General features: G+C 39.3%; 3 protein-coding genes across 3 annotated transcripts; 2 read left to right on the top strand and 1 right to left on the bottom strand.

Annotated features, from left to right (window-relative positions):
• Nucleotides 1-1,733: 1,733 nt before the first annotated feature.
• Nucleotides 1,734-2,909, top strand: LOC306746719 (alpha-2A adrenergic receptor-like; the record flags this gene model as incomplete). The annotated part of the gene is made up of 1 exon (XM_079229676.1): nucleotides 1,734-2,909. One exon carries the CDS (start codon nucleotides 1,734-1,736, stop codon nucleotides 2,907-2,909), a length of 1,176 nt encoding a protein of 391 aa, XP_079085802.1.
• Nucleotides 2,910-9,584: 6,675 nt separating this feature from the next.
• On the top strand, nucleotides 9,585-12,574 carry bnip4 (BCL2 interacting protein 4). Its single transcript, XM_079229328.1, has 6 exons — nucleotides 9,585-9,701; nucleotides 10,019-10,190; nucleotides 10,295-10,352; nucleotides 10,587-10,693; nucleotides 11,090-11,239; nucleotides 11,997-12,574. Exons 1-6 carry the CDS (start codon nucleotides 9,668-9,670, stop codon nucleotides 12,037-12,039), a joined length of 564 nt encoding a protein of 187 aa, XP_079085454.1. The 5' UTR covers nucleotides 9,585-9,667; the 3' UTR covers nucleotides 12,040-12,574.
• A 75-nt stretch (nucleotides 12,575-12,649) lies between these two features.
• Nucleotides 12,650-18,281, bottom strand: LOC306746413 (serine/threonine-protein phosphatase 2A 55 kDa regulatory subunit B delta isoform). The gene is made up of 10 exons (XM_079229327.1): nucleotides 18,169-18,281; nucleotides 17,891-17,965; nucleotides 17,278-17,375; nucleotides 16,927-17,092; nucleotides 16,711-16,823; nucleotides 16,438-16,615; nucleotides 16,156-16,320; nucleotides 15,875-16,044; nucleotides 14,513-14,604; nucleotides 12,650-14,338 (listed from the first exon to the last, which is right to left on the bottom strand). Exons 1-10 carry the CDS (start codon nucleotides 18,173-18,175, stop codon nucleotides 14,059-14,061), a joined length of 1,344 nt encoding a protein of 447 aa, XP_079085453.1. The 5' UTR covers nucleotides 18,176-18,281; the 3' UTR covers nucleotides 12,650-14,058.
• Nucleotides 18,282-20,210: the final 1,929 nt, after the last annotated feature.

Raw genomic sequence — 20,210 nt, 5'->3', positions numbered from 1 at the left:
ATATACACATATATATATCCATATATTCATATATATATATATATATATATATATATATATATATATATATATATATATATATATCTATATATGCATGTATACATACCCATACATATATAGACACATACATTCACATTCACATATATATATATATAAACACACACACACACACACACACACACACACACACACACACACGCACACACACACACACACACACACACACACACACACACACACACACACACACACACACACACACACACACACACACACACACACACACAAGTAGACAGTCACAAGTAGAAGTGCTTTGTATCAAGCAATCACAAGGAAAAAAGGTTGGGAACCACTGCCATAGATCATGCTGCTCTATAAATCATTGTGCTTCTCTTTTAAAACAACGCATGTTGAAGTAAAGCTGAGCCACAACAAATCATATCATACTCTGTACTTTAGTATGGATGTCAGATGACTAGGGTGTAGCATAGAGATGCCTCACAACACTAAAACTTGAATATATCTCTTTATAGAAACCCGTTTTATACTCCTAATTATTATATATATTCAAGTCATTATCGTAAAACATGTGTCCTGGTGTTTCTGTCTGAATAAAATTACAGACACATCCTCAACTATAACTTGTAATGCATGCTCAATGGCATGCATTTTCTTTTTTTTGGCATTTTGTTACAATCATCACAAGCAAAATCCTCAGCGTATCCTATACTCTGGCACACATACGACATTGCACATAATAAATACAATCTTGCATACAGATGTCATACTGTGCATTTTTTGCATAGTAGTTGAAAATAATTATTATATTTATCTATCAAATACACAACATGTCTCAGTGTATTCATTTTGATTTTTTCTACTTTGCTATTGGGAAAGCAAATTATGTCTAGCTGAAATCTTTATCAGTAAATAAGATGCTCTTACTCTTGCACTACTAGTGATTGATCTCATCAGTAAGTTGCTCCAATCCTTTCGATAGATGCAGGTTTTATTTCAAGCTATTTTTCAGGATGTATCCGAACATTTTGTTCATAAAGTAGAACTGCAAAACCATAAAGAGTGTACTCTTAATCCATTGTAATTTAATAAACTACAGAGATTACATCTATAAATCAAAAATGTTGTTAATGTCATAATCAGTCAGTGGTTATAGGGTCTGAGAGCAACACAAAATTGCTTTAAAATCTCCAGCAGCAGATGAACTCCGCCCATTCCTGAGCTCACTGAGAAGGAGTCAGCATCACACATCCTCAGTCAGATCAAGCCCATATAAAACAATGTGCTCTCCACTTCAGTCACAACAGATGACAAGATCTCCCTGAGCCAGGACTATCTGCAATGTAAGTCTGTTTTATGAAAGTTTCTTTCCTAAAGAGTTGTTATTTTAAAGAATAGATACATCTCTAAAATAATCTCATGTGGGAAACTGTGAATGAAACACATTTCCCTTTATTTCTTTCAATGTTTTTGTCTTTTTGATCTGAAAACACAAATGTATCATTATCTTTTCTCTGTTGTCTATTTTCTTACCGACAAAGAGGATGGAAGCAGAGATTTCTTCAGCAAAATCTTCCAGGGGGCAAAATGAAAAGACTCAATTCTCGGATGCTGTGTTCTTGAATGGATGGTATTAATAGACTGCTGGCAAGCACAGCTTACAACCCTCCTGAAAGAGCACTGTTTGGACGTAATCATCGACACAACTCATCCTGATGGGTTGTCTTAACTTCACCAGCGGAAATGAGACCTTGTCTGGCAGGCACCTATACACAGTGCAGACCTCTGTGCCTTTAACGATCCTTGTGGGAATCCTCATCCTGCTAACTGTGTTTGGAAATGTGATGGTAGTGATCGCTGTATTCACAAGCCGAGCCCTGAGAGCACCACAGAACTTGTTTTTAGTCTCTTTGGCTTGTGCAGACATTCTGGTTGCCACCTTAGTGATGCCATTCTCTCTAGCGAATGAACTGATGGGTAACTGGTACTTTGGTAAAGTGTGGTGTGAAATCTACCTGGCTTTGGATGTGCTCTTCTGCACGTCATCCATCGTTCACCTGTGTGCCATCAGCCTGGACAGATACTGGTCCGTCTCTCAAGCCATTGAGTACAACCTGAGGAGGACACCGTGCAGGATTAAATGCACAGTCTTCATAGTTTGGGTACTGGCGGCGATCATTTCCTTCCCTCCGCTCATCACAATGAAAAAGGACGAGGGTAAAGAAGACAGCCCTAAATGTAAAATCAATGAGGAAAAATGGTACATCATATTCTCCAGCACTGCCTCTTTCTTTGCTCCCTGCCTCATCATGATTATGGTGTATGTTCAAATATACCAGATTGCCAAGAAAATAACAAGAACCCAGCCAGGTGAAAGGCAGAGAGAATGTCGCAACCCAGAAGATACAAAGTGTGGCTTACACCCTCTGGAAAGAAAAGACGGTCGAGATATCAACGGGCTCGACGTGGAGGAAGATCCCTCTTCGTCTGATGGGAATGAAATCATCCTGTGCTCGATGAAGAAGATGAGAGGTGTACAGATAACTAAAGTGGCCCAGGAGAAGCCTGGAGAAACCTCTCCAAAGCCGGAGGCGCAGCCCTGCGTTAGCGTGAGCAAGTGGACAGGAAGGCAGTACAGAGAGAGGCGCTTCACATTTGTTCTGGCCGTGGTAATGGGAGTGTTTGTTCTTTGCTGGTTCCCCTTTTTCTTCACATACACGCTCACCGCTGTGTGTGACACCTGCTGTGTCCCAGAGACATTGTTCAAACTGTTTTTCTGGTTTGGTTACTGCAATAGCTCACTAAATCCTGTTATATACACTATATTCAATAATGACTTCAGGAGGTCGTTTCAAAAGATCCTTTGTAAAAGGGACAGAAGAGGTTTATGAATATGATTTTTATTTAAAAAAAACAGCAGTTTGGCCATCTATATTTAGGCTCCTATCAGCTTTGTAAATATAACATTAGACGATATTAAAAGATATTTATAGAATATTTGTGAAAAATGTGAAATGTAGCATGTTTTCCTTTAGTGTTTGAACATTTAGTGTGCTTCCACATCAGTAGATGTTTGTAACATTAAATCATGCAACAGCAATTTAATGTGCACTTTGTTTTACAGCTGGTATTACACTGTGACAACCTGTGAGTTCACATTGCACATTTGTGACAATATGGATGTTACACTTACACGTATGTGTTCATTTGTAACCGTGTTTAAATGTATTGGTCAACTATCAGATATCCTCTCCAGGGTTTGGGTGCTCATTATTTATGCGTTCAAAGGATTTAAAGAACGACCAATGTAATAATCATAATGTGTGTAACATTAAGGCAGACCACTAGGGCTCACGTCACAGACTGTCCAACTTAATTCATCAACTTTTCCAATTGACAGACCATAGTGTAGTGCAAGAAACATTATACTCAGGTTGGTTGTGCCATCTGCTAGAAATACTGCAATCCATTGAAAGGTCAATAGATTCTAAACAAACAGGGCCAGTGATTTCATTATAATGGAAAACTCAATCATGTTCTCATGACAGTAATTATCCTGCAAGAGGAATGAAATGCCAAAATTATGCATATTATTTAGAAAGTATGCCTCTCTCTGTAATTGGAACTGAAAGGAAAGACAGATTTAGAAATGTAGGTAACCGTAAATGCTAACTTATTACTAAATTGAAGAAAACAAATATTTGTTTAATTGTACAAAAGCAAGAGCACAGGAAAGCAGATTGTCCACAAAAAGACATTTTCCCCATAACACCAACAATCTCCTTCACTCAAAACGAGCACGAGAACGTGGCAACTATATGACAAGGAAATTACGCCTAGGAGGTACAAGTGGCATAACAATATTGAATGGAGTATTATGAATTATTGTGCTTCATATCAGGATATTAATAAATCATCCCCTGGAGTCAAACACAAACCATTCAGCAATAGAGTGGCTGCGGCAAATTACACTGTAAGGTTAATTAATATCCCCACAAGCTTATACATGGTGTTCTCCTATACTTGTTCCGATATCAGCATTCCCCATCTATTTTCCTTTGTAGCACACTGTTAACAGCCCTATGACCTTTTATATATCCACTTTGCTTCAACAAACATACTTTTGGACCCCTATCAGTCTGTGAACCAGAAATAAAGTAAATGCACCGGCCATAATTGCGTTAACTTAGCAAACATTTCTACCAACCACCTCTCTTATAGACAGTAAATAACATGATTCCCATGACTTGCTCTCTGGGACTCTGATGTTTTGAGATTCCTGTGGTACACATGTTTGGGTTCAACCATGTCTCTGAGTCTTAAAATACAACATATCTTACTCACCACAAATGGCAAACCACAGACACACTGTATTGCTGCTAGAGTTCCCACGAACAATCTGACACAAGAAATATTAGAAAGCATTGGTATTTGAGGATGGCAATGTGAAGCTATGCAAGATAAAGCTGTTTTGGCAAAGTTGTTCAACCAATATGAGGCTTTTTTAGGACTGACGCTGACAACTGGTATCATTATGTTTAAACTGTACGGGAAAAAAGTCCTGCCATAACAGCACTTATAAGAGTGAAATAAACTAACTTAAATACATGATTATTGTTGTTGGGATATTCTAACAGATTCACATACAAATACTTAGCAATCCACATTATGTAACATTTCGTAGCTTAAAATATTTGCAAGACAGTCCTTAAAATGTTTCTTCATGGCCGTGATCGATGGCACATCAATGTGTCTGTTAATGAAGATTAAAGTGCAACTATTGTAATCGGAATTCATCCTTTAATAAAATGACACCTATAAATGATTCAATGCTAAATTATGCTTGAGCAACAGGATGCATACAGTAAATGTTTAAGGCCTATACTATCCAAGCAATAAAGATGCAATGTCAAAATAACCATTACAGTACTTGTCCAAAAAGAATAAAGAAACAATGGAATCCTCAGAGTTGACATGGCAATATCTTGTGATTAGTTTCTTTATTGGAAACCACAAAAACATTGGCGACATATTGAATTAATCACGTGTTACTGAATGTTCCAGTGAAATTTTGTTTTCAATCTTCTATGTCTCACTCACATCTTTATAAATTATGGTTGGTTACAAACTGTAAACAGTAGGTTACTATTACTATTCCCAGCGTCGCACACGTTCACTTTCGCTGTCTTCGCATAATGATTTATTTCCCCCTCTAAAGGCCACTTCAGAACATCATAATTTATGTTTGTGACACCAGGGCCTATAAAACTATGCTTTATAAACTTCTTTTGGCAGGCGTTCCCACAACTTTCACACAGCTCCTAGCCACTCAATTCCTTTCTTTTATTTCATTCTTATTTCTCCCGCCTCCAGCTTAATAGGTGCTGTTTAAAGCTGCTCGTCATGTACCCTAAAGAGGCTGGTGGATTAAAGACCAAAGAGAACCGACTGCATCCCAGACATAGAGATTGTCAAGTGAGGATTCAGACAGAGGCATCAAGACCACACTAACATCTTTAAATCATAGTGAGGAACAGAGTGTTTTTAATTGAATGTTGGGTCATTCATTATGGATTGAGCACAATGCATCATGCACTCTGGGGCATCCATTACTTCCTCCTTCTTGAATTGGTAGGATGTGAGATAATCAAATAATGTTGTGAGGGATGTAAGCAGCCGCAAGATCCTGTTTAATTTGCCTCATCCAATCCCTGTTACTTATCCCTACTATGTTCAGCATTGCATCTGCCATGGACATTTTACTCAAAAGAAATTGTCTTGTTTTAACCCATAGTTTCTTAATGTTTTTAATGTATTCAATGAGAAGATTTCTAGTGGTCTGAGATGAAAACGTAGTATTAGTATTGGTAGTGTTGGTATTTTCTGAATGACTTGCCAGGTCTTCTTCTTTTTATTTTGAGCTTTTCCAGTTCTTGAGAAAGGGATTCTTGAGTATTTAGGATTTTAAAAGTTATCTTCAGCTTATATATTCTTAGCTCATCAAAAAAGCAAAACATCCTTGTCTGGATGGGGCTCAAGAAGACCCCGGGGGAACGAGGACCTCGCTGGGAGTTCAGAGCGCCAAAGTGCATTGAATGTGGAATTTACCAAATATATCAGGAAGTTTATTCAGGACAGCCAACATACTCTTTACTACATCATTTGGTGTAATCATATTTGACTTCCTCTTGTTTCCACATACGACTCCAAATGATCTTTTCATTTTGAGCCTATATTAAAAACAATTTCTGAAGTTGTTATTTTAATAAACAACTAAGTGTGTTTAACAGGTAATTCTGAACTTCCAGGAACAACAAGTGCCTATGGGTATAAGTGTGAGAGAGAAGAAAAGAGTGGGACATGGGAATGAATATGAGTTAATGTGTTAATTTGTCTTGACAGACTTTAGAAATATGACACAGGGAGTTCAAATTTAATATAAATTTGAATGAGTTTGAAAGCACTTCTTCAAAAGCAGAGCTCCTCTGCCCCCGTGAAACTCCATGCAGCCATGCTGTATATGCTCTGCAGCGAATCCTCATTGATACCACATTAAGCACTGGCAAATCTCCGCTCCGGACATCATAATTCTTCCTTAGCCATCTTGTCCTGTCTGGGCAATCGATCGTATCCATTTCCAGTCTGGCGTCCTCTCCTCCTCGTGCACAAAATTCTGCACAGCACCTCTGCCTCCACACACATGCTCTTGGATGATGTCGGCTACACACACAGGGTAAACACCAACTCCTGATCAAGTTTACTCTGATTGTACTTTATCTGTCGTCACCAGTCAGCTGTTGTGGACAATAATTCATTCCTCAGTATTCTGTCAGCTAACAAAATACCTCCAGAAAGAACACGCTGTACCACACTATCAAGCAGGACATCTCTCTGCTCACCGCTTTTCCTTTTCACCTTTGTCATCCACTTCAAGGGTGTCAACATTGTCTGTTTTATCTCGTTTTGACAGGTTCTCAGACAACAAGGCAAGCCTATGCCGTCTACTGCCGTGGATGAATCATAAATTATAAAACATGATTATGATTTGAAATGAAAACATGACATGGCCACATTATGCAGATAGAGTGAAATCAATATCCGAGGTTATTAGTCGCAGTATCCAATTTTTCTAAGGGATTCAGTAATGGTTGCAAATAATGTTCTGCATATTTGCAGATGACATCAATTTTCCAGGCAAGATAATATATCATATGTTTGTAAATTAAATATTTAAAAGATAAAGTGAATCAATTGTGTATGACTACATTTCTAAAACAACATGAATAAAAGGCAATATAAGCAAGATACTTTTTTGAGATGTTTTTGATTGTGCTCAGGCTTAAATATAATGCAAAAAAATCTATTTTCAATTTAATTTGATGGGTTTAGTTTCACCTTTGGGGACAGATTAGTGCTGTTTCACTGGTATCAAGTAACTTTTTAAAACATAGTGGATATTTGAGTGGTTTCACTTTGGCAACCAAATTACCAATGACAAAATTACAATTCTGAAGACTAGTGATTATAATATGTCTAAATAGCAAATGATTCCTTCTTTTTGACATATGTATGATTGGCCTACTACTTATATTTGAGATATGCCAGTTGATATGTGGCTTAAGATTAGCGCGTTGTCCTCTCGTGTGAGCAGATGGCCCCTCGTGTGGCTATTTTCAGGGGGATTTGTAATAACTCTTTCCTTCATGAGCTAGCTAGTTTTTACACATAGTGTGAAGACGTTTGATTTGCTAATAGCTAAAAAGTTAGAAGAAAGAAACAACAACACTTACAGGCTTTTTGAACACATTTCCCGATTATTCAAAGAGACGTTTAACGACAATCCATTGCAACTCATATAATCGGTGAACTTCATATAGACATTTGAGGGGTTCGATCCCCATTGATGTGTATGGAGAGCACGTGTCAATACGATTAATATAAATAAACTTGGATACAAATAAATACAACTTATTTTGTTTAACATTTGTATCATTTGATCCAGTATGTGTTCTCTGCATATGTGTGTGTGCGATATATAAATATCTGTAGTTTTAGTTTGTTCTTGTGTCATGTTGTACCATGATGACTGACCTCTTCATCCTGACAATGGCCTCCTATGGTACCCATGGCAGATTTCCTTTTACCTTTTGAGTTTCACTTCTTTCTCTATCTTGCTGATGCCAAACAGGATGCGATTTTCATGTGCTCTAAGACATTAAGTCTGATAATAGATTATCTGTGGTGATCCGTGATAGACTTCCAGACGGTAATTTCTAGTTTAATTTAATGACCTTAAGGGGGGACTTCCTTCCTTGGGGTTTTGGGCAGTATTTGTTTCGCGTGTGTGTCTTTCTTATACCGCTTGGAGCTGCTTTGGGTTTTTTCTTCTAAAACAAATTAATTTTTTCCTGTTTTTGTTGTTATTTAATAACTGTATATAATTAATCAGATGCTGTGTTAACCACTCTAAAGAAAGCTTGTAGTTAAAGTCATGTGGCACACTTAGAATGCCAAATAGCTTATTGAAGCAATGGAGAGATATCATAACACTGTAAATGCATCCATTCTGGTTCATATGCCATCTGGTGAGAGACTTTTTGTAATGAGAGCGGGGATGTGAAGCGGATCCCAACATTCATAAAACTTAACAAAATTACAGACAATATTGCATCCATCATACATTCTGACAGCACTACATGACAATCTAAACAACTTACATCAACAGAATATAATATTATTTGAGATATTACCTTGAGAAATTATTTTTTCCATAAATTTCCATAAATAAATGTTAATTGTGTTATTATTGAGCAACATATATGTGAGTTGATTGAATCAACATCCCTGACATTTTTTCATATCGTATGTTCTACATTAAACTGAGCTGAAAATAATACCCTAATAATTAATTTACTCTCTCAATCCATGTGACAAAAGAAAAATGCGCTTCTGATTATACTGAGAAAAAAAAAGACAACAAAAAGCCCTCTCAGTTGTAGAAATAATTGAATTTTACCAGAATAAAGAGTCATACTAATCTCCATGGTAGCAAACAGTCATTGTGGAGATTTAGTATTAGGTTTTTCTTTGTGAATATCCTTCAATGCTCCTCGGGTAAGGGCGCAAAGCAACTCTAAACCAGAAAGCATACATTTATTCACAGATAGGGACTCTTGGAAACTGATCAATACAGTGCAGAGGCAAATAATATAGATATATAATGTAGTATATGTACAGATTGACCACAGCACATTACTTTATGTGTTTTTACTTGCTGGCAAAACTTTTGAACTATGTGCAGACATGAGTGTGGGGCTGCTATAATAGTTATAATTCAACCAAAACGTGCGGTCTCTCTCGGGCGTAAACGCCACGTTATAAAACAAAGCTAATATGAAACTTGCCACTGGTGTTTATTGAGGTCGTGGAGGGAGCGTGTCCGGGCATGCGCGCGCTCTCGGTTGGCAGACCCGACCTCGGTCTGCGTGCTGCGCGAGCCAATCACGTTGTAGAAAAACACAATATTGCGTCATTGTTATTGTGGTAGCTAGAGCTCCAGCAGTTGACAGAGATTTCGCCACCACGCTAGTTTAATTTGACCACTCTAACGCTGCGTAGACGGCTGGACCCGCAACATTATACGAGTGCCATGTCGCTTATTTCGTCGGACGAGAGTTTGCAAGGTAAACGACGATAACAGCGCGTACGTGGCTCCAGTGTTTAGACTAGCGAGAGACAATAGTTCAGAAAACACAAGGTGGCGTCATGCTTGTTTACTTAAAGGCTGAGCTTAATAGTCGATGTGCGTAGGCCTGCTCAACGTTACATTATTGTATCGATCAGAGAGCACAAAGTGGACAACCCAGTGCCCCAGTTAGTTAATGAGGCTCATCATAATGGTGCAATAGGAAAGTGCCTTCAAGCCAAGTCCGTTGTATTGTGCTGTCGTGCCTCTGCCCAGCTGATACAGCAATCGCGTTGACTGTGTCTTTGATTTAAGGTTCCTGGGTTGAGCTGCATTTCAATGGCAGTGGCTCTCAGAGTACCAGTCATCACGGGAGCCAGGAGCACATCTCCACGACCGTGCAGGAGGCTGACGTGGAGAAAATGCTGCTGGACGCACAGCACGAGTCGGGCAGGAACAGCTCCAAGGGAAGCTCTCAGTGCAACAGGTTCGTGGGGGGGAGAAAGGGGAAGCACGGTTTGTGTTTTTCGTGTAAAACTGCATACTTGTTTCCGGAATGACCAACCGTGTGTGTTGTCTTCCTCACAACAGCCCACTGAGAGCCCTGACCCCACTTCTTCTGTGGAGAGGCTCAGAGAACAGCACACAGGTATGTGTGTTAGAACCACTTGAACTGTATCCAAATATATTATCCAAGTCTAATTTATTACGTGTAGTTTAGTGGAAAGTGATGACCAAATTGTTGCTTGAATGTTTATATTTTTATTGTGTCTATGTTTATTGTTATATTGTTATGCACCTTTCACCGAGTCAAATTCCTTGTATGTGCAATGCACTTGGCCAATAAATTATTCTGATTCTGATTCTGAATTTGTGTTTTTAGTCAGATGAAGACTTCCAAGAAAGAAGACGGGAAGTAGAGAACGTGATGAAGAAAAACGCTGACTGGATCTGGGACTGGTCCAGTCGACCTGAGAACAATCCACCCAAGTATGTAGCCCCCACTGATTGCTGTTAGGTTACTCTCAGTATTGGGTATTTGTTTTGTAATTTCAGTGGTGCTATTTTAGTCAAAGTAATTATTCCGAAATGTGTCAGAAATAGCTGATGACTGTGACCCACTTGAATGCCTTTGGCTGCGCATGTAATCAATACCAATAGAAACAGGGAGTAATGATTACAGAGTGGGTAGTCATTACAGGGATGGTGGAGCTAACAGAAATAGGAAATGGTTAACTCTATTGTACTAATCTTTCACACACATTAGCCTAAACGCATATTTACTTTACATCGTAATTTTGTAATTGTGAGAAAGAAATTGCGCGAGCAGTCTGACATTCGACTGGCACTCATTGGTTTGTGAAAAATTAATGTACTCCTCCATAGGGAGTTCCTGCTGAAGCACCCTAAGCGCTCGACCTCTCTCAGCATCAGGAACACCAGCGTCATGAAGAAGGGAGGCGTTCTCTCTGCCAACTTTCTGAAGCTTTTCCTTCCTTCATTAATCATTTCTCACATACTTGCTGTTGGCCTAGGGTAAGCAACATCATTTAATCTCTAACTGTGGCAATTACAGTATCTCAAAAATAAAAATAAAAACATTCAATGAGAACTACTGGAGGAAATTGCAGATGGATGCTTAAAAGAATGTTTAAAGCCCACATTTTTGAACCAGATTCAATTGATGTATCTTCATATAAATAATGGAATAATTTGACGTACAGATAAAAAATGCATTTGGTATTTTTCAAATGATCATACGTGAAAAAATGTAAATGTTTTCCGACTGTTTATAAACACTGCTGATGCAAAACGATCTTTAACAGCACCAACACAACGTGAATAATTTAGTGGTCATCTAGTATCAGTCTCTGCATTAAATGGCCTCTCAATCAATTTGAGAGTGATAGATCCCAGTCCTGTGTTCAGATGTTTGGTGGTGAAACAACCGTGTTATTGACATCTACTATGACATTCATAAACATTGCTCTTACTTCTATGAACCTCTAACATGTAGAGTAGAATAGAACATTTTACCACAACAAAATATAGCCATTTGAAAACCTAAATATCCAGAGGGCAGTGGCAACCTATAAGGGTTCCTCATGTTCAGTGTCTCAGACTTAGTGGGTAAACAATACAAGGAAATTACTAGTATATAGTACTCTTTGTCACACTTTATCTTATCTAAAGTATATATATATATATATTTAAGTGGCATTTCTTTCTGTTTTTTTCTTGTATATTTTGCTCTCAGCACCATCTTACTTTACACGTGTGTCTCTTCTTTCAGGATATATATCGGGAAGCGTCTGACCTCCCACAACACCTACTGAGTAGGATGATGCTGGTGTGTTGCGACACCTTGATGTGACCATCTAAGTATGTAAAGAGCCTTAAAGTGGGACCTTCTGATGACTGAGGGAGATGTGGCCATGTGACGCGGTCCAATTCGATTGAGTGCCCCATTTAGCTCACAGGAGCGTGGGGAGTTAAGGATCTGCCATTGCTGTGTCATGGCGTCTGCTCCTGAACACAACAGTGACCAATCCTCAGCTCCTATAGCTGTGGTGTCTGGCCTGAAGATGACTGTTCTGCTGCTTCCTGCTCCTTAAATCTGCACGTTAGGGAACTTTAGCGTACGCCCATTGCCTTTTTCGTTTTGCAGTGAGAAATCACTTTTGATTTAAAATGATGTATCACATTTATTTGTAATCAGCTTTGAAGAAAAGTAAAATGTTATGACTTGTAATGTACATGTATTTGTTCTAATTAGATTGCTAAATGTGTGTGCAGCTGTAAATTGTGATAACGCATTATTAAGCACTGATATGGTCCATTTTGTTCATCTTACGCAAAATAAAAGTTGGAAATACACATCTGGCCCTGACGGATTTATAAACCAGTTAACACCTAGAAACATGGAAAGAACCACATGCAGATGAACACAATTAAAATTTTATTTAACTTTGGTCAAAATAATAAACAAGTGAATACATTGCCACCATGTTAGGAATCAATGGACAAAGACAATGCATTATGTGTTTGTTTTAATGTCATCAGTATATGTTGTGTAGCCAACCTTTATTTCTGCGTTCACAACTACGGCGATAAGATCCACATTTTAAAATACGTGGTTCAAATTTAGTGACATCCCTAGTAAATCAATAAGGGCACATGTATGAGGCCTGTCTGAATGTCCTACTAGTATATGATTAGGAGGCACTCTATTACAAACTGTATGGTGTGCACTTTTCCTCCTTTGTGTTTTCATAAACAGCCACATATAGCAGCAGTATATGAGGACATAACTCTATAAAATAGGATTTACAAATAATGCACATGAGGTTTGTAAAACGTTTGGGGACATAACTTGTAGCTGTCACTGATAGAAGTATTAAGGCTGCAGATTCCCTGTGTCCTGGGCCCCACCATGTGCCATGTAGTTTCCAGCCTGCATCCAAACACATGGTCAAAAACTAGAAATGAATCTCTTGACACAAATACATCATCAGTTGTCTCCAACAGTAGTTCCGAAACCAGTAGCCCCAAATAGTATTTCCATAACAAGTTTGCTTGAGATCTGCTCAAAGACAGTGGTGTGACTGGACATTTCTCCACCTCTCTACAACATAAAAACATGCAAAGCAATAAACATGTTTTAATACATACTTCTAAATTTAAAAACACATCTGTAGTTTTAGTTTCTTTTATTATGTGGATGACAAGGTGTACTTGAGTAGATACAGTCAGTGAAATTATGTCACCGTATTGACGGGAGGGATGGGGGTAAAGTAAGAGGAAGGAGGGGGGAGGGGAAGAAAAGAAACAAGTCCACTTTCCAAATTCATGGCCACTTCCACCAGTGGTTTGGTCTGAATACATGGCCAACGGGGGAATGTTACAGTTAGGCTTATTGGCCATCAATCCGTGCTTCAGAGCGCCCAAAATCTTTGAGATGATGTTACAACTTTGACAAGACGTCATTTTAAGGGCTTCCAATAGTTCTGTTGTGAAATCATGAAATGAAGGCTTAAAATGTCAACACAAACACCAACGTTCAAGAGTTTGACCTCTAGGGAGTGCCATTCCGTCAATTAGACCCGAATTGGGATTTCTGGGTCAGGGGGGCATGTTGATTGCCCTGGTGCCAAAGGCAAAAACAACCTAAGCTCAGACTCAAAATAAAACAGGCCTATGGATCAACCTCCTGTGGCAAGAAAAAAAGTAGACACGTGCTTTCGAATTCTTCACCAGGAGGACAACGAGGCTGTTTCTTCTTATACAGATAGACAAGTAGTAGGCTTAACTACACAGGTACGGTAAAAGCCCTATCCTCTGGAGCCCCAAATCTTCTAGTTGATTTTGTCCTGGAAAATGTACAAGTTGTTGGTGGCTGCCACAGCTATCACGTTATCTTTGGGGTGCCAGGCAGTGTGGAGGATCTTCTTGTTGAAGTCCAGGCTGTCCACGCTGATCTCGTCCTTCTTCCTCTTGCCACCAGTGGACACTTTGCGCGGCTTGAGCGTAGCCCGTGGTTTGCTGCTCTCCCGGGACGCCTCCAGTGTGATGTCCCGCCTGGTGTTGCGGTCAAACATTCGGAAGAAGTTGTTGTAGGAGCCGGTCATGATGGCACTGTTGGCGGGAGAATAAAAAAAATAAAAGATTTGTCTAAATTAACTAGAAAAAGCAAAACACAATGTCCTCAGTTATTGATTTTTCAACTGTACGATTCAGGAATACAAAACAATAAAATATACAACAGAATCTGCAAACAATGCTTTTCTATGCAGGAGCGGGGGCACATACCTGTCACTGCCATTCCAGCAGCACTCAAACTTGTCAAAGATGCAGTCGTTTTCATACAAGGAGCACAGTTTACTGCGGAGGTATTCATGGACCTGAAACAAAAACACATTACATCACGTAAGCATTCACTTGAGCCTCGCCGCTTTATCGCCATATATAGTTGAGTGTAAAAGGACTCATACGGCTAACATACCTGGCCTGAGTATTGCACTTTTTCCATCAGCAAATGGTTCTACTCATATCTTTCTGAACAGAACTGGCCTCAGATTGCTCGGCTAAACTGACACACCTGTGAGGCTGCTTTGTTCGTGAGTCACAAGGAGCTTGCAAGTCATCTGCTGAATGTTTTGTATTTCTTTGATTTTTCTTATTTAAAATCACTAGCATCAAGAAAATATGTTTGCAAAATTGATGTGAATATGTGGATTTCAACAAAACTGAAAAGGATTTTTACAGTCGCACGTAATTATTGTTTTTTCATTTGGGGAAAAGCCTCACGTATTGTGAAAACTAGAATTACTGCCTCTTCATTGTATGCTCTTTGAACCAGTCAAGTTCCACTTTACATCGTTGTCTGTCCAAAATCCCATCGCTTCATCATTCTCTCTGAATTGACATTTGTGTGACATTGCCCCCATTAGCACATCAGTTCTTGAGTTGGGTCACTGACCTTTGACCACCAAATTATTATCAATTCATTGTTGAGTCCAGGTGGACATTTGTGCCCAATTTAAAAAAATTCCCTCCAGCAGTTCCTGAGATATCACATTCACGTGAATGGACAGGACGGGCGTACCAACAGACAGACGTACAGATGGATAACCCAAACACATTATTATTACACTGTTTGAGGCTTTGATCACAAAAATACGATGCTTTCTCAGGCTATGTAAGACATATCTGAAGCGAGGCTTGATTTAAGCTTTCACTTGAATCAAAGGTAATTTGTAATACTAGAGAGACACCGATACTGACAGATCAGTCTGACAGACTCAAAAAGCTGGATCGGGTATCAATCACGATGAGCCAAACTGGTATCAGATACCATTATTTAGTTCATCTATATTTATGTATTTGTTTGTTACATGATATTTTACAAAGACAGGAAAGCAATGTTCAAGTCAAGCCTGATGTTGCCTTCCACACAAAAGAATGATCCCAGTCTCCCACACACAGTGAGGACAGCTTATCAATTGAACGCTAGTCTCTAATCGGTTCTCAGCATCGGCCGATTACCAAACCAAGGTATCAGGACTGAAAGTCAAATCAGTACATCCCTATTTAAAACCCTGCAGGGCCTACTTAGTTCCCACACAGGATTAATGCTATATTTAAAGCCACAAGGTAAGTATGTTTATTGACCTGATACGTCTCCACTGGCCTGTTCTCCATGTTGAGGTCCCAAACTTTGACGGAGAGGTAGTCACGTGTCATCATATAGCGTCCGCTGTGACTGAACTTCACGTCCGAGATGGAGGAAATGATCTCAGAGAAAAAAGATCGGCTGCTTGGATCCTCTGGCTCCTCAAAGACTGTAATCAAGATTATTATTTCGAAAATTACTTAATGCGTTATCAGCATTCTATTTGATCAATTACATTTCCACTGATGGACTAATTAATTGACTGGACATTACTACTTACACTTTGAGTGCCTGTCACAGAGTGCCGCTGCTCGCATGTCACACAGGCGGATGGTGCCTTTGCTACTGCTGTACACAAATACATTGCATTGGAGTGGATGGCACTCAGCAGCTGTGATTACTTCTGTCAGTTCCTCCATGTTGGCGGGCTTGATGTCTACAATATCTGGGAACACACTGTTAAGGAACTAGCAGTCTTGTGTTTCATTCAGACACAATGCAGAGATTATCGGTCGACACATCATAGAGCTACAACACGTCTTCTGGTGAAGGAAAAGGATACTAAAACTTCTGTCTGTGATTTCCAAGTGCCATAGATTTATTCTTAGGTCATCTGCGGAGAGGTACGTTTCATGATCACTATTTACAGAAATGGAATTAATGTGATAGGTGTGCGCATTTGCAAAGATCCTCCGTGGGCTTGCTTCTACCATGAGATCCATTGGCATCAGCACAGGTACCTGAAAATACAACGTAGACAAGGTTTAGAACAACAAATAAAAAAAGCTGTGACAGGTCAAAAAAGAGACAGCTCTCACAATATGACTAAACATACCCGTAAAGAGCTGATTCTAAAGGGGTCTCGGAGTCGTCCATCTTCATCTTTCAGGTTGTAACCTTCTGCTCTTTTATCTCGTTCACTTATTTTCCACAATTTGATAGTTTTATCTGACAAAAACAGGGAAGAGAGTTGTCAAATCGAGAAGTGACAAAGAACGAGTGTAAAATTCTAGCGCTAAACAATCAAAATAGATATAAAGTAAACTCTTACCATTTGTCGAAAGTAGAAAGTGAGCAGCATTTTGTTGGGGAAGCCATCTTATTTTATTAATTTTTTCCTCAATTTCTAAACTTTTCAAATAGTCAAATTCTGGCTCGTGACTCTGAAAAGTGCTATAGACGTTGTACTCCCCGCGCAGATGTGGACGATTCTTTGACTGAAAACAAACATCACAGAAACATAAGTCACAAGATGTGTGTGTGTGTGTGTGTGTGTGTGTGTGTGTGTGTGTGTGTGTGTGTGTGCATATATATGCATTATCATTGCAACACAGTCAGCAACTAACTTTTGAGGCTTTATTGATGATAAAGCTACTCATGTGTCGCTCCATGTGAATCTTACCTCCTGTTCATGTTGAAATATCACTACTCTGCCTCCTTTATCTCCAGTTGCAAGCAATTCTCCAGAATAGTTGAACTCAACCGTTGAGATTATGTCAGCTGAAAATGGACACAAATCAGAGTGAATCCCACCCACAAGCTCAGCTTCCAGGTGAGCGGTTCTGATGACAGCTGAGGTGCTTTGTTGAGACTGCACACTAAATCTGGTGCCCGAAGACAGTTTATTAAAATAAAGCATCAGGTACATTGACAGCATGGGGGAAACACGCAAAACGTGGACACCCACTCACGTATGAATGAATGAAAACAAGAATGATGTCACTCGACAATTTATGGACGCAGCACATTGACGTCACGGACACGGTCGCTCCCCTTTAATAGCTTAGCCGCCACCTAGCATACAGCTAGCTGGCGACATACAGCAATTTACAGAGGAAGGGGATTTATGTGGCGCCGATCCACACACGGACTCACACCGGCCACCACGGGGGCCTTATGTTGAACCCCCCAGCGACCTTCTAGCTGTCGTGAAGCCCACAGAGCATCACCACCACCAGAACATCTCTTAGCTAGCTACCCATCGTTTTAGCCCCACGCTAACGTTAGCCACGTACCTTCCGCAACATCTTCATCTATCGCTCCTTTCACTTGAGAGAAACACCACTGAAAATCATTTCCGCCTGCAACTCCTGCGGGAGAAAAAGAAGCACATAGTTAGTTCGTATCCGATTCGCGTTTCGCCTGAGCACAAAAATGACCGGACAAGTGACACAGTTTTGACAACTAGCAACTTAGCGAGCCAGCGCTAACGTTGGCTAGCTAAGTTGCAGATTCAGGCCATCATCACACCAAGTGAGGTGGGTCCTTTCCTCTCCCTTCAAACGTAGCTTACCCGCCATTGCTTCATGTAGCAGCTCTTGCTGTACACGGCTTCCAACACCTAATCAACCAATGCGGCTTGCTCGGGGGGGAATAGATAGCATCCACAATCAGTGTGAAGACTCGGGTCCAGATCTGTCAAGACCACGGAAATTATCCGAGATTTTTTTTCTTCCAAAATGGCGCACAGTACATGGAGAGATGACGTCATGCACACATGCCACATCCTGGCTCCATCCATCCTCTCCTGAGCATCATGTTGTTAAATGTGCGCTCAGTTTGTTTTTATTTTCCATGCATTAAACGGTATGTCATGATCATATTTGATACCTGCTTAGGCTGTTCAAGCCAGTTCAACTGTCCTGTGATGGGTGGGACAGATGACATGTATACACCAGGATGGTGGTACTTTGATTCAAGTTAGAGCAAACAAAAATACAATTAACCAAAAATAGCCAGAATAAACAAAATGAAAAAACAAATTGTAGTCGTTTTCTTTGGCCAGGTATGTTTCATGAGTGGGATTCTCATGAAAAGTATTTTAATTGCTCATGTAAAACCAATACACATTCATTAACAAATAAAAACAATTCATGATCAAACTTTTTTTGTATTCGCCTGGTTGTTGTTGACGTTAGATATGAACTGTGTCCTAACTCAAAGTTGTATGACACCTCTCGAGAACCCTCGCTTGTATTGTGTGGTCAATGGGTGACATCTAGTGGCGAGATGAGAAAGGTTCAGGTAATCGTTGTTGGGTATCTTGCGCCCACCTCTATGGGTAATAAACTGAATGTACTTCTTAGGCCCTATTTCACAGACTCCAAGCTTCAAGTCTTTCACGAATTGGTCTGTAAAACCTGACTTACCAAACAAGTCCACTCAAAACAAACATAAATCATGTTAACATGTTAAAATGTATAATTTTAGTTTCAGTTTTTTTTTTGGCTTGACCTCTACAGCATGTTATCCATATAATCCTATTGGCCGTAGAGATGCTGTGTTCATTCAATACCTTATTACAGTAGTTACAGGGAAATTCAGAAAACCATTATTGTTTCACATTGAGGAAGTCACAGGGGACCCATACTATCTATCTATCTTTATGTTTTTGCCCCACATCAATTTCAAAATGGAAAAGATATATATATATATATATATATATATATATATATATATATATATATATATATATATATATATATATATATACTGTTATGTATATTTATTTTTTGGTTGATTCCGACTGTCAACCTAGCTCTTTCATTGCATGCTATCAATCATTATGTTTTGTTTCCTTCAAATAGTGCATATTACATTAGGGAGCAAACTTTTCAAACTCCGCTCAACCCAATTCTGCTAAGAATCCATCAAAAAGTCTGCCTCTTATATCTTTATTTTTGTGAGCATAATATGCTCAAAATCATGGTGCAAAAATATATAGACAAAAATAGATGTTTGAGAAAGTAGTTTTAGTTTTGTGCTTATTTTTCTGTAAACAGCACTCTCAGAAGGGTTGGGGCTGTCAAGAATTGGGAGGAGAAGGAACGCCCATAGGGGCTGATTGTGCAATAATACAAAATCAAAAAAATAAAGAAATGGCAAATGCTGATGAAGTGTGAAAATATGTAATATCTGGGCCACATTTCAGTTGACAAAATAAACTAAACAGAGCGTTGTTCTTTTTAGTACACCAGTTGATAGAAACACACCATCCTAATAACACTAATTCTGCAGAAATAAGGTATGGGAATAAGAAGGGTGCTCTATTTGCCATCTCCATAGGGCTTTTCAACTTTTTTGTTTTGCTGCATTTGCAAATTGTCCTGAAGGTGCACGTGAACAAACAAGTATGCACCCAGAAATACCTGGACCAGAGCTCACCAAAACCTTACTTACTGGCATCTCCCAAGCTCCACAATCCTCTCATCACTCACACAGCACCCCTTGGGGAGAAGCATAGCAGACAGAGGCCTGGAGGTTAGGAGGGCACACATATATTTTATACATATAAATGGATGGTCTAAGACTATATTTGTAGAAGTGAAAGAGCGT

Source organism: Taurulus bubalis, assembly GCF_910589615.1.
Source record: "Taurulus bubalis genome assembly, chromosome: 14".
Classification (NCBI taxonomy): domain Eukaryota; kingdom Metazoa; phylum Chordata; class Actinopteri; order Perciformes; family Cottidae; genus Taurulus; species Taurulus bubalis.
The sequence above is the reverse complement of the archived record's forward strand: the minus strand, read 5'-3'. Positions and strand labels throughout refer to the sequence as shown.

Bases quoted from the DNA above. Each gene is read 5' to 3' on its own strand.
- bnip4 (XM_079229328.1), top strand. From the start codon at position 9,668: ATGTCGCTTATTTCGTCGGACGAGAGTTTGCAAG. The intron at 9,702-10,018 runs GTAAACGACGAT...CTTTGATTTAAG, and splicing joins GTCGGACGAGAGTTTGCAAG to GTTCCTGGGTTGAGCTGCAT. The intron at 11,240-11,996 runs GTAAGCAACATC...CTCTTCTTTCAG, and splicing joins ATACTTGCTGTTGGCCTAGG to GATATATATCGGGAAGCGTC.
- LOC306746413 (XM_079229327.1), bottom strand. The intron at 17,376-17,890 runs GTACGTGGCTAA...GTCCATTTTCAG, and splicing joins AGATGAAGATGTTGCGGAAG to CTGACATAATCTCAACGGTT. The intron at 14,605-15,874 runs GTCAATAAACAT...TTTTTGTTTCAG, and splicing joins GGCCAGTGGAGACGTATCAG to GTCCATGAATACCTCCGCAG.